We start from the raw sequence: 10536 nt of genomic DNA, 5'->3' as shown, positions 1-10536 counted from the left end.
GCTGGGGAAGGAAACGATGGGGATGGCGCACGGACGGCCCTGGGGGCTGCGAGGGGCTGGAAGCCCCCCCAGGAGCCACCAGGCGGGGGAGCGGACACCACCCGAGCGGGTCGCGGTCCCCAGAGCCGCCCCCTCCCCGGGCTCGGCTCCGCCGCTCCGGGCGCAGCTGCGGCGGGGCGGTACCGGGGAGGGGACGGCGGCGGGCCCGGCCCCTCTGCCCGCCCCGCCGGCACAAAACGGGAGGCGGGGGCGGCCGGGGCCGCACTCCCCGCAGCGGGCCGGGCTGCGGGCCGGGCCGAGCGGCGCGGGGGATGTAGCGCTCAGCACCGCGGACAGCGGCGGGGCTGGCCGTGGGTCCCGGGGCCATGGCCGGCGTGCAGCAGGGCGAGAAGCAGCTCTTTGAGAAGTTCTGGAGAGGCACCTTCAAAGCCGTGGCCACGCCGCGACCCGAGAGCATCATCGTGGCCAGCATCACCGCCCGCAAGCCGCTGCCCAGGTAAGGGCTACCGGGGCAAGGGAGGGGGGCTCTCGCAGGCCCTGTGTCCTTCCCCACCTCTAGTCCCCTTCCCACCATAAGGAGAGTCCTGAGTGTGTCCCCCGCCACCAGCAGCTCGTGGCTGGAGGAGCCGGGGCACCCTCCCCATGCCTGAGGCTGAGGGTGCTGGCTGGCTGAGCCCCCTCCCTGGGCAGGTGCTGTGCTCCAGAGCTGAGTAGGTTTGGGAAACTTTGGCTCGGTGGTGGTTGGAGCCTGGGAGCAGGATGAGGGTCTGCAAAGCTCTAGCTGGGCTATGGAGAGGGGGCAGTGGTGGGGGGCATCAGCTGGAAAGTGTGACCAGCTCCATCCCCGCTGTGCAGAGCCCTGGGCTGTGTGTCCTGCTGGTGGCCTTGTCTCTTTGTCAGCCTTTCCCCTGGAACCCTTGGGAAGATGAAGCCTGGGAAGGGAAGCAGCCCCCTGGGGTTGGACCCTGCCCTGTCACCGAGGGGAGGCTGGTGCCCCCCAGGGACACACAGTGCAGGCAGCCTGGTCACTGCCGTGGACAGGGACAGCTCTGGGGATGGTGTCCCCCATGTCCCACAGCCAAGCAGCCTTGATTTTGCTCACCCAGTACCTGTTCTGTCCTCCTGCTCCAGGAAAGTCGATGCTCTCATGTTTGCTAGAGACTGAGCAACAGAGAAACCTGTGAAAAGAGGCGAGGGGGCTGCAGGTACCCCTTGAGCCTCTCTGCCAGACTGTCACACAGGCAAAGGTCCGTGTGGCTTCCTCACAGCCATGCACACTCTAATTAGACCAGCTTTATTTTGCTGCTTGTCTCAGTATTTGTTAATAATATCCTATTTGCGCTGCTTTTATAAACAAAGGACTTTCTTGCTGGCTTTCCTCTCTCTTTGCTCTGTTTTTCCTCTGCCGGGTTCTGCCCAGCTGGTGTGGGGAGCCAGCCAAAGTTCCGTGGAGGTGCTGTGTCTGTAGAGGAGAGGGGCTTGGTCTGCAAGAGTCTGGGTGTTGGGGGCTCAGCCTGTACTAGGGAGGAGAGAGATCCTTTGGAATGAGCCATTTCGGATGCTTCCCATGCCAGTGGAGGCTGTGAGCCACAGGAGCAGTGGGGATGGGGGACCCTTCTGCCTCTGCAGCCCAGCTGCTGAGCGTCAATTTTTCCAATCTCTCTGATTTCCATTAATCTGGGTAGGAAAATGGGAAAGGCATGGGTTCAGCCTCCAACTGAGAAAAGCAACTCTTGTTTCCACAGGCAGTGTTTGCAGGGCTTCAGCCTTTGTGCAGAGAGGAACCTCTGTGTTTTTCTTCATCCCTGCATCGGGTATGGTGGGCACCTGAAGGGCTGAGGGCTGGCTCACACACACTCCCACCTGGACGTTCCTGAGTGAGCTTAAATATCTTGCAGTTGGAGGTGTAATAAGGCAACAAATTCAGGTTTTAGGGAAATACAGCCAGCCTGGATGCCAGGAATGATGCCTGGCTCTATCTAGCCAGCAGTTTGGATGGCTCAGACATCGTGGTGGGGCTGAGCACCGCGGCTTGGGGTGTTTGCAGATCCATTAAAAAGTTCCCAAATGTGTGCACCTCTCCGTGCTGTTGGTAGTGACAGCTCAGGTGGGAGTGAAACAGTGCAGGAGCTCTTGGCACAGAGCAAAGCGGCCCCATCAGCTCGGCTTTGCTGTGGTTTGTGGTGGGCACCAGCAGATCCGGGTGCCCACACCGGCTGTGCTCCGGCCACGCCACTGCCGGGTCTGTGCAGCCCGGCTCCTTTTGTCCCCTGGCTGTGTGTCCTGCCGGGCCCGGGGATGTTCCCTGGGTGTGGCAGCTGCACAGAGCGGGGCCAGCCCGGCAGGGCTCACCCCGGGGTCCATGGGGCACTCGCTGCACTCACCCTGCCCCAGGCACGGAGGGGCTCTGCTGCTCCAGGGGCTGCCACCAAAGGCTGCGGGGACAGAGGTGCTGTGGTTCCCAGCTCTTCTCATCGGTGCTGCCGGCTCGGCTCGCATCCCAGAGGGCTCTGCCAGGAGCCCAAGCTGCCATCTGGGCAGGATCACACCTCTGACATGCCAGATCTTCACTCTCAGGGGCTTTGCAGCGGGTCCCTGCTGAGCTGCACAGTGATGTCCCCAAGCTGGCCCTAGGCTTGTAGTCCAGCAGTAGCCAGAGCCAGGCTCCTGCTCCCCATCCGTGGAGAGAGCAGACCCAAGGCTTGCAGCAGCTCCTCTTGTAGAGGTCTCTGTTGCCTGGCTCTGCTCTGGGTTTGTTTTTCCGGAAGGTTTCGCTGTGCCAATGCTTGGACCAGCCTCTCTTCCCTGACGATACTCCCGACTAATTTAAGAGCAAATGACTGTGGTGCCAGAGAGAAGATGGGGAAACCAGTTAGCCAAATGAAATATTAAGATGACCATCTGGATTCCTGTTTTCTCCCACACTTGACAGCTGGTCCCCTGCAAACACCCTGCCCTGGATCCAGCCCCGTGCTTCCCACAGCAGTGAGACGCTGCCATGGTTTCTAGGCCGGTGCTGCCCACCTCCCATCAGTTTTCCTGGCTGGGCTTGGGCCCTTGTGGAGTGTTAAGGGGCTCAACTGCACCATGGGGGTCCTGCCAGGGACCACCCCCAGTGTCCATAGCCCAAAACATCCTGCAGAGTGCCCTGAGAATGGCTAAGGGCCCAATCCTGGATCCTTGAGGGGCAGCGATGGGGTTACCTGGACAGAAAGGGATGCTTTTTCCCCTTGCCCTATCCCTCACCACTACCTTTCTGCTGCTTCTGCAGGTAAAGCCTCTTCCATCTGAATTCCCCTCAAGCTGTCTTGGAGGTTGGGAGGGTTAAAGCTTTGCTAAACCCACGGTTCATGCTGGAACAAAAGAGTACATTAATATCTTCCCTCCTGCTGGGGCTGGAGGGGGCATTAAATCCAGCCCCCCAGACAGCTTTGTGCCCAGAGCAGAGCTCTGCCAAAGTAAATGGATTATTGACCAGTTTGCAGAGTGAAAGGAAAAACCGAGGCGATGGGGAAAGGGCCTTTTCCAATTAACCTTTGCCCACACAGGGCCTGGTGGGGCTTTGCTGTGCAGCTGAGGCTGAGGGATTGCATGGTGAGGGGAGGCTGGGGCTGACCCAGAGCTTGCCTTTGCAGGGGAATTGCTCCAGCATATGCAAAATCCCAGTGTGGGATTTGAGGGGGTTTTGTGCCCAGTGTGCTGGGGAGGGATGGGGACAGGGTCAGGGACCACCGACCCTGCCCTGAGCTCCTCTGCCAAACTGGGGTGCCCTCAGTCTCTCTCACTGGCCCATGAGGATGGGGCTTTGGCTCTGGTGAACTGAAAATGCTTTTAAAATCTGCTGTGTTAAGGTGCCACTGGCCTCTGGGGATGAGTATGAACGCCATGCTCTGGCCCCAGCCCCAGAGCAGGATCCACTTCCCTCCCTCTGGGCTGGGCTTTTGTCTGCATCTCTTCCCTGGCTGTGACCTCGGGCACAGCACCAGGCTGGGAGCCCTGTCCTCTTGGAGCAAGCACTGCTAAGAATTCCATCAGCACCGGTGCCGGGACCTGGGGACATCCAGGCAGGAGATGCTCCAGGGAACTGGAGCTGGTGGGAGTGTGGGGGCTTGTGGGATGATTCTGGGGGTGGTTTAGTTCTCTGCTGCCACACTGCCAGCCACGGTGCTGTTGGCATGAGCTGCCCTGTCTCAGTCCTGTCCCCGGAAACTCAGCCGAAATCCACTTTTGGGCACTCCGGGGCTGGGGCCTGCGGGCGCTGGTGTCAGCTCCTGGGGCAGCCGGTGATGCCGAGTGAGCGCCGGGGAGAGGAGGCTCCTGCATCCCTCCCTGCCAGATGGTCTAAGTGGGTCACATCAGGGCAGCGCTGGGGATTTGTGCTTTAACCCTTAATCCCCCGGGATGCACCGTGCACGGAGGGGGAGGGATGTGCTGCTGAAGTGGGATTAAACCGTAGCTTGCCATTGCGGGTGATCTTGGAGAGGAGTCTGGGCGCTGCTGTGAACGTGCTGGGACAAGGGAGACGTGTTCTCCCGCTGCACTGGGACAAGGCAGGAGCAGCCATGGCACAGCAGTGTCGGAGGTCTCGGTACCCCAGCGAGCGCACAAAGCAGCAGCTGCGGCCTTTGCAGCGACTTTTGGCCATCCCAACCTCTGGCTTCCTTTGGCGGCCGCGAGTCCCCAGCGGGCTGGCAGCTCCTGGGCAGGGACGTGGGGTGTGCTGCCGGGGAGGAAGCCCCGCTGGCAGCCCTGCCGTGCCGCTGGCCCCCACTCCCGTTAATCCTCCCCCTTGCTGGCCGGGCATCTGTTCCGCGGGAGAGGCGGCGGCGGGGCCGGGCGCGCCAGCAGCCTGGCTGCCATCTGCTGCCTCCATCCAGCGAGCACAAGTGCTAATGAGCCCGTGGCCCCGGCCCAAGGCGGGGGGAGAGGGGCTTGAAAAGAAAAGCGAGGGGGAGAAGAAAAGCCCCTTCCTCGGAGGGGCTGTCAATAGCGAGGCTTTTGTCTGCCCCTGCCCTCCGGCTCCAGCTGGACGGCGCTGGGAGCAGGGAGAGCTAATTAGGCAGCTCGGAACTGCCGGGGGGCTGGGGGCAGCTGAGTGAGGGGAAGAGCTGGGAATGCCCGCAGGACCCGCTCCCTGCTGCTCGCAGAGCCTTCATCATCCTCATCCTCCTCCTTTCCCCCGGCCCTGTCCATCTGCCTCTGCTCTGGACTGGTGCTGGCACCGTGACCCTGCTGGCCTCTCCGCTGGGAAGCGCTGTGATTTTGGGGACAGGTAATTTCTCACCTGTAAAAGTCCGCTTGAGAGCTTTGCTGAGCTCTGCTTGGGGCCCAAACCATGGGTCCTGCTCCCATGCTCGCCAGTAAGAACACGGGCACAACCTGGCCCTGCTGCTGAGAGTGAAGGGTCACAGCAGCTGCTGAGGAAACACAGAATAAGGGTCTCCTAAATCCGGGATTTGCTGCTGCCCCACCTCTGGCCAAGAGGGAGCCTGTGGTGTCCATGCTGTGCCAGGGAAGCACCGTATCCAATCTCTTTAGATGAGGGATGAAATCAGGTGGAAGGAAGCAAAAGGGAGGACAATTCCCCTGGCTGGCTGGAGGAATGGTTCTGTACAAATATTTGATTTCACCCTTGATCAAACCCACTGGAGACATTGGCCTGGCTGCCAGGCAGCCCCCCGTCTGCAGATGCTGGGGGTGCTGGGTCTGTGAGGGTAGCACTGGTGGGGTCTGTGCTGACCATGGGGTGCCCTCCCTCCTCAGCAGCATCCCAGCACTCTTGTGAGGCTGTTTCATAGAGCGTGGAGAACCAGACCAGGGTGACGTATGACAGTTTAGGGTCTTGCAGGGCTGGAGTTCATCCTTGCCTGGCTCAGGTAGCAGCCCCAGCTCCAGCCAGTCCCCATCCCTGGAGAGGCAGGACACTTGAGCCCCATGCACGTGTTGACACCCCTCCCGCAAAGTCCTGCTAATGAATATTTAGGGCTGTGAGGCCCTGAATAATAAATAGCAGTGATGACCTTGATGACAGGGATCGCTAAGGAGCTTCTGCCCAGCGCCAGGTCCTGTGGCTGCTCGTGTCTCCTTGCTGTCACCGTCCTGCCCTGTCATCTGGGACAGCCTGTCCTGCTGCAGCTTGACCCCAGAAAGAGCCTCTGCGGTGTGTTGGGGGTCTCTTCTCTCACCAGGCTCCCTGGGCTTGGGAGATTTCCCTGGCCTTCTCTGCTCAGCCCCATTCCTACCCCTTCCCACATCTCCATGGCTGGTGGCTGTACCTTTCCATGCCTCTATTCCTCTATAAGCTGGACTTACCAAAGGCAACCCCCGCGTCACTGAAATGAAATAATTTCATGCATGACCACCCTTCCCTTTTCTCTCTCTTTTTTTTTTTTTTTTTTTTCATTTTCTACCTGTGGGCACTGAAACCTCTTCATCACTGCAAAGCCTGACCCGGGCCAGAAAATCCCACCAGTGTTTCAGCTGCAGAGGGTGCCAGGGCTTTTGCCACAGCCCTGCTCTGGCATGAGCCCCCAGAGGCTCTTTGCTGTTCTGAGACTGCATCTGCTGTGACCCACAGCTCTTCCCTGTGACCCACAAACCTCCTCCACCCCCTTGGGTGCCATCAGCTGGAAAACAGGCCTGGGTTTGATGCCTGGCTTGGAGCCCTTTGGCATTCCCAGCAAAGGACAGGGAGAAAGGCCAAATCCCGGGAGCCAGCTTGTGTTTGCAGACTTGCTTGATGATTTCATAGGTGTCTGCAAAGGCACAGAGGTTGTGATGCCTGAAATCTGGTGGCAGTGGTGGGTCCCAGCAGCACAGCATCCCGAACAGGGTTTTGGTGTGGATCTGGCACGTGCCAGGGGTGAGCGGGCTGGACCATCACCCCCAGCAGCGTGGCCAGGCACAGTGCCCACGTCTGTGCCACCATCTCCTGGCAAAGGCCACGCGACCCTCTGCGGGACACTGGGTGCTGCAAAACTGGCTTCTCCATCAGCCACTCGAGCTGAAAGCGCTGACAAACATGGGAGTTTAAAAATAGCCGTTTCTTTCGCACGCGGCGGGAACACTTTCCCTGCCAACGCAGCAGGGACTGCAGGAAGGGCTTATGAAAAATAATGCAAGTGGCAAAATAAACTCTATTAAAAACTGTACTGGTGTTTGAGGCGGGCTGAAATGAGTCTCTGGTCTGGAGGCAGCGAGGTTGGGGCTCCACTGATGACCTGTTTAACTCTCCATGTTTAATTTATGTCTAGTTACTAAGGGAGAAGAATCAGCTTCTGCCCAGCCCCAGCCAGGGGCATCTCCTCGTTCACCCCTGGGTGGGCAGAGGGGACACTGTGGGCAGGGTCCTGCTGCCTGTGGGGCTGCTCTTCTCTCTCCTCCCTGGGGTAGGGGAGGCTGTCACTTGCTGGTATGGGCTGTGGGCACTTTCTGCTGCTGGGTTCCAGGGCTGGGGTCAGGTGCCCGTCTCGCAGCCCACAGGGTGGCTGAAATGATCTGAGACCCACAGGCAACGATGAGAAAATGGGTTTGCACTGCCACTAACATCAAATTCCAGCAGGAACTTGATGGCACTTTGGCAATGGGCTGGTTGTATTGAATTTATCTCTGTGCCCACGTGTGTTGGAGGGTGACTGGAACAGAGTGGGGCAGGAGGCTGGGATTTGAGCTACATTACCGTCAGGATGAAGAATTAGCTACTGCCCAGCAAGAGAAATATTTTTGCATTAAGAGAGATTTCACAGTTAAAGAGCTCCTGCTGCATTAATCTGTGGGTCAGCTGGAGCTGCCGTACAATCCCCTGCCCACCAAAGCTGTGCAAGTGCAACACCAATCTGTAAGAGCATGTCAGTATAACAGAACTCATTCTCCACAGCTCCATCCGCTGCAGCCAGCAAAGCAACCCTGCTCTGCCAGGGCATGGACGTGGCTGTGGCCCAGAGGGTGCAGGAGGCAGTTTGGGATTTGGGCAGATCTACTCCTGAGGCTGGTGCTTTCACTCAGAGAACTTATTTCCTATAAAGCATTTGCCCTCTTCAAATCCCCCTGCTCTGATCAGAGCCTGGTTAGGATTGTTTTGATGGGGACAAGCAAGACAACTGGTTTCAGCACTTCTTTGAAGGGGTTTCACTCAGAGAACTTATTTCCTATAAAGCATTTGCCCTCTTCAAATCCCTCTGCCCTGATCAGAGCCTGGTCAGGATTGTTATGATGGGGACAAGCTGGCTTCAGCACTTCTTTGAAGGGATGGGGTTTTTATTCTCCAGAAAATTCCAAGACTGGCAACTTACAGACAAAAAAACCCAAAGCAACAAAACTTGTCATGTGTCACCTGCTCTTCCCTGTGTGTGGGACAGCCTCCGTGGTTATCCCTCACCTCCACCCCATCCCTGCCTTTGTCTGCCCATCAGCCACACCTTGGCAGGGTTAGAGGGTGATGGTGCAGGGCCAAGGCAGCAGAGGGGCAGGAGGATAATGCCACGGAGAGGGAGGTGCAGGGGGTCTGGGTGGGCACCACCAGTGGAGGAGGAGCAAAGGGAGCTGTGGTGTAACCCCTGAAACGGGGAGCTTTGCAGCCTGACCTGCTGGGGAGCAGTGGGATCCGTGGGCTGTGGGCCTGGCTGTGCCCTGTGTCTCCTAATCTTGGTCTCCTGGTGACCTCCTCTGGCCCCTGGGAGTCCCTGAGTGGGGCTGAGCTCTGCAGGGCACAGGGTATGTTGGTTGCATCTCCCCTAGGATCCCTGGACATCCCCAAATGAAGGGATTCAGTTCTGTCTGGTGGCTGGAGAAGTTGTTGGTGTAGTTTTGGACCAGTCCTTGTGCTCTCCCAAACACTTCCTCCATGTGGGCAGCCAGTGAAGGTGAAGGATGTTCTTCATATGTTTTGGAGGGGTTTTGGGTATTTTGTTGAGTCCAGGCTGCCAGGGTCCTTGTCTCTGTCCCTGTCCTCACTGTGAGTGTGGAACATCTCTGCACCCGCACGGGCAGAGGCAAAAGCACAACGCTGGCAGCATGTGCCAGTGGAAGGTTTAGCTCCTGCTCTGTGCTGCCTTGTGGCAGTAGTTACTCCCCCATTGCCTCAGGAGTTCACCACAAGTGCTTTTTTCTACCCAGAGCCCCAGTTTCCCTGTCCCCCCAAGAGGGCTCAGATGCCCAAGGGCTCTGTGCATGGGAGCTGTGCCACGGGGATGGGTGGGTTAATTTTGCAGTGGAGGCTTGTGGTCCGAAGTGCTGGCTGCCTGCTCTCTGGGCTGTGAATGCCACCCAGGGCACATCCATCCTTGATTAATGGAAACTAAAAAGCAGGATCCTAAGGACCCATGGCTCCCCTACCCCTCCCCACTGCTGGCTGCCACAGCCAGCCCTCAGCCTACATTGCTGCTGGGTTTGTCCTGCACAGAGCAGAGGACAGCAGGTCTCACCTCGCCTGCCCGTGGTGGAAAAGCAGGCAGTGGAGCCCCTGGACACAGCCTGTGCCCTGCCTGCAGAGCTGGCACTGGGGCTCAGCCAGTGCTCTGCTCCCCCCGCTCGCCCTCCCCAGCACGTTGGTATTGATTTGACCTGAACTCCCTTTAATGTGCTGTGATTTCTTTCAATTAGGCTTTGAGCGAGGTCTCTGCCACGTTCAATAGAACTGGACCAGTGCCTGGACTAGCACAGCCCAGAGGGAGATGCTTGCAGATGCTCCCCCATCCCTGGCAAGAGCATCCCCCCATGCCCTATTTTCCCCATGTCCCATGAGGATAATCCCACTGCTTAAAGGTTGCTCCTTGTCCCCTCTGCATTTCCTGGCCCCTTGCATCCACTGGACTGGTGGCTTTGCCAAAGGGCAGATTCTGTGTGCAGGACAGCCCCACTGCAAACAGGAGCTGAAGCAACCCTGAGCACTCATCTTCACATGCCCAGCAAAGCTTTCCCCTATGTCCTTGGTGGCTGTCATCTCCTCAGGGCTGCACTCAGCCAAGTCAGGGCTTGGTGTCACGTTGTTTGCGGCAAACTGATGGGCAGGGTGCTTGTTTCCAGAGATTGTGTGGAGCAGAAATCCCTGCCCTTCATCTCCAGCTGCAATTACCGAAGCCAAGTCGATGCAGTTGATGGTAATAGGATGGTAACACTGTCTGAATTTGTATTTAATGCTGATTCCAAGGGTCTATAATCTTCATCAGCACCACATGACTTTTTATAGAACAGAAAAATGTGAGAGCGGTTAATGAGCTGTAATTCTGGAGAGCTTCTGCCTTGATTGGGACTAATTATTTTCTTTATAAAAATAATTAACCATCCACACAACCTATAGAGTGAAAGGCATGTGGCATTAATTAAACCATGCAGTATTTTCACTGCACCTTTATCTCCCGTTTCCCAGCACATCCCAAATAGACGGTCACACACTGCAGAATGCCAGGCTGGGCACAAGCTGGCATCATGTGAGGGCTTGTGCTGGGCACAAAGGGCAGGCCCTGGGTGAGGGGGCTGCCTCCAGATCCCAAATCTACAGCCTCTTGGCCCTGCACGTGCTGTGGAAGCCCTCATTTG

The 10536-nt window shown here is 57.9% G+C and overlaps 1 protein-coding gene across 1 annotated transcript in view; it reads left to right on the top strand.

Annotated features, from left to right (window-relative positions):
• Positions 1-365: 365 nt before the first annotated feature.
• Positions 366-10536, top strand: part of SRRM4 (serine/arginine repetitive matrix 4) — a 41355-nt gene continuing 31184 nt past the window's right edge. The window contains exon 1 of the mRNA XM_041488931.1: positions 366-496. Within this exon, the coding sequence (XP_041344865.1) occupies positions 366-496 (131 nt within the window). The remainder of the gene's footprint in view (positions 497-10536) is intronic.

Source organism: Pyrgilauda ruficollis, unplaced genomic scaffold (genome assembly GCF_017590135.1).
Source record: "Pyrgilauda ruficollis isolate IOZ18807 unplaced genomic scaffold, ASM1759013v1 scaffold9, whole genome shotgun sequence".
Lineage (NCBI taxonomy): Eukaryota > Metazoa > Chordata > Aves > Passeriformes > Passeridae > Pyrgilauda > Pyrgilauda ruficollis.
This window is presented reverse-complemented; position numbering and strand designations above follow the sequence as displayed.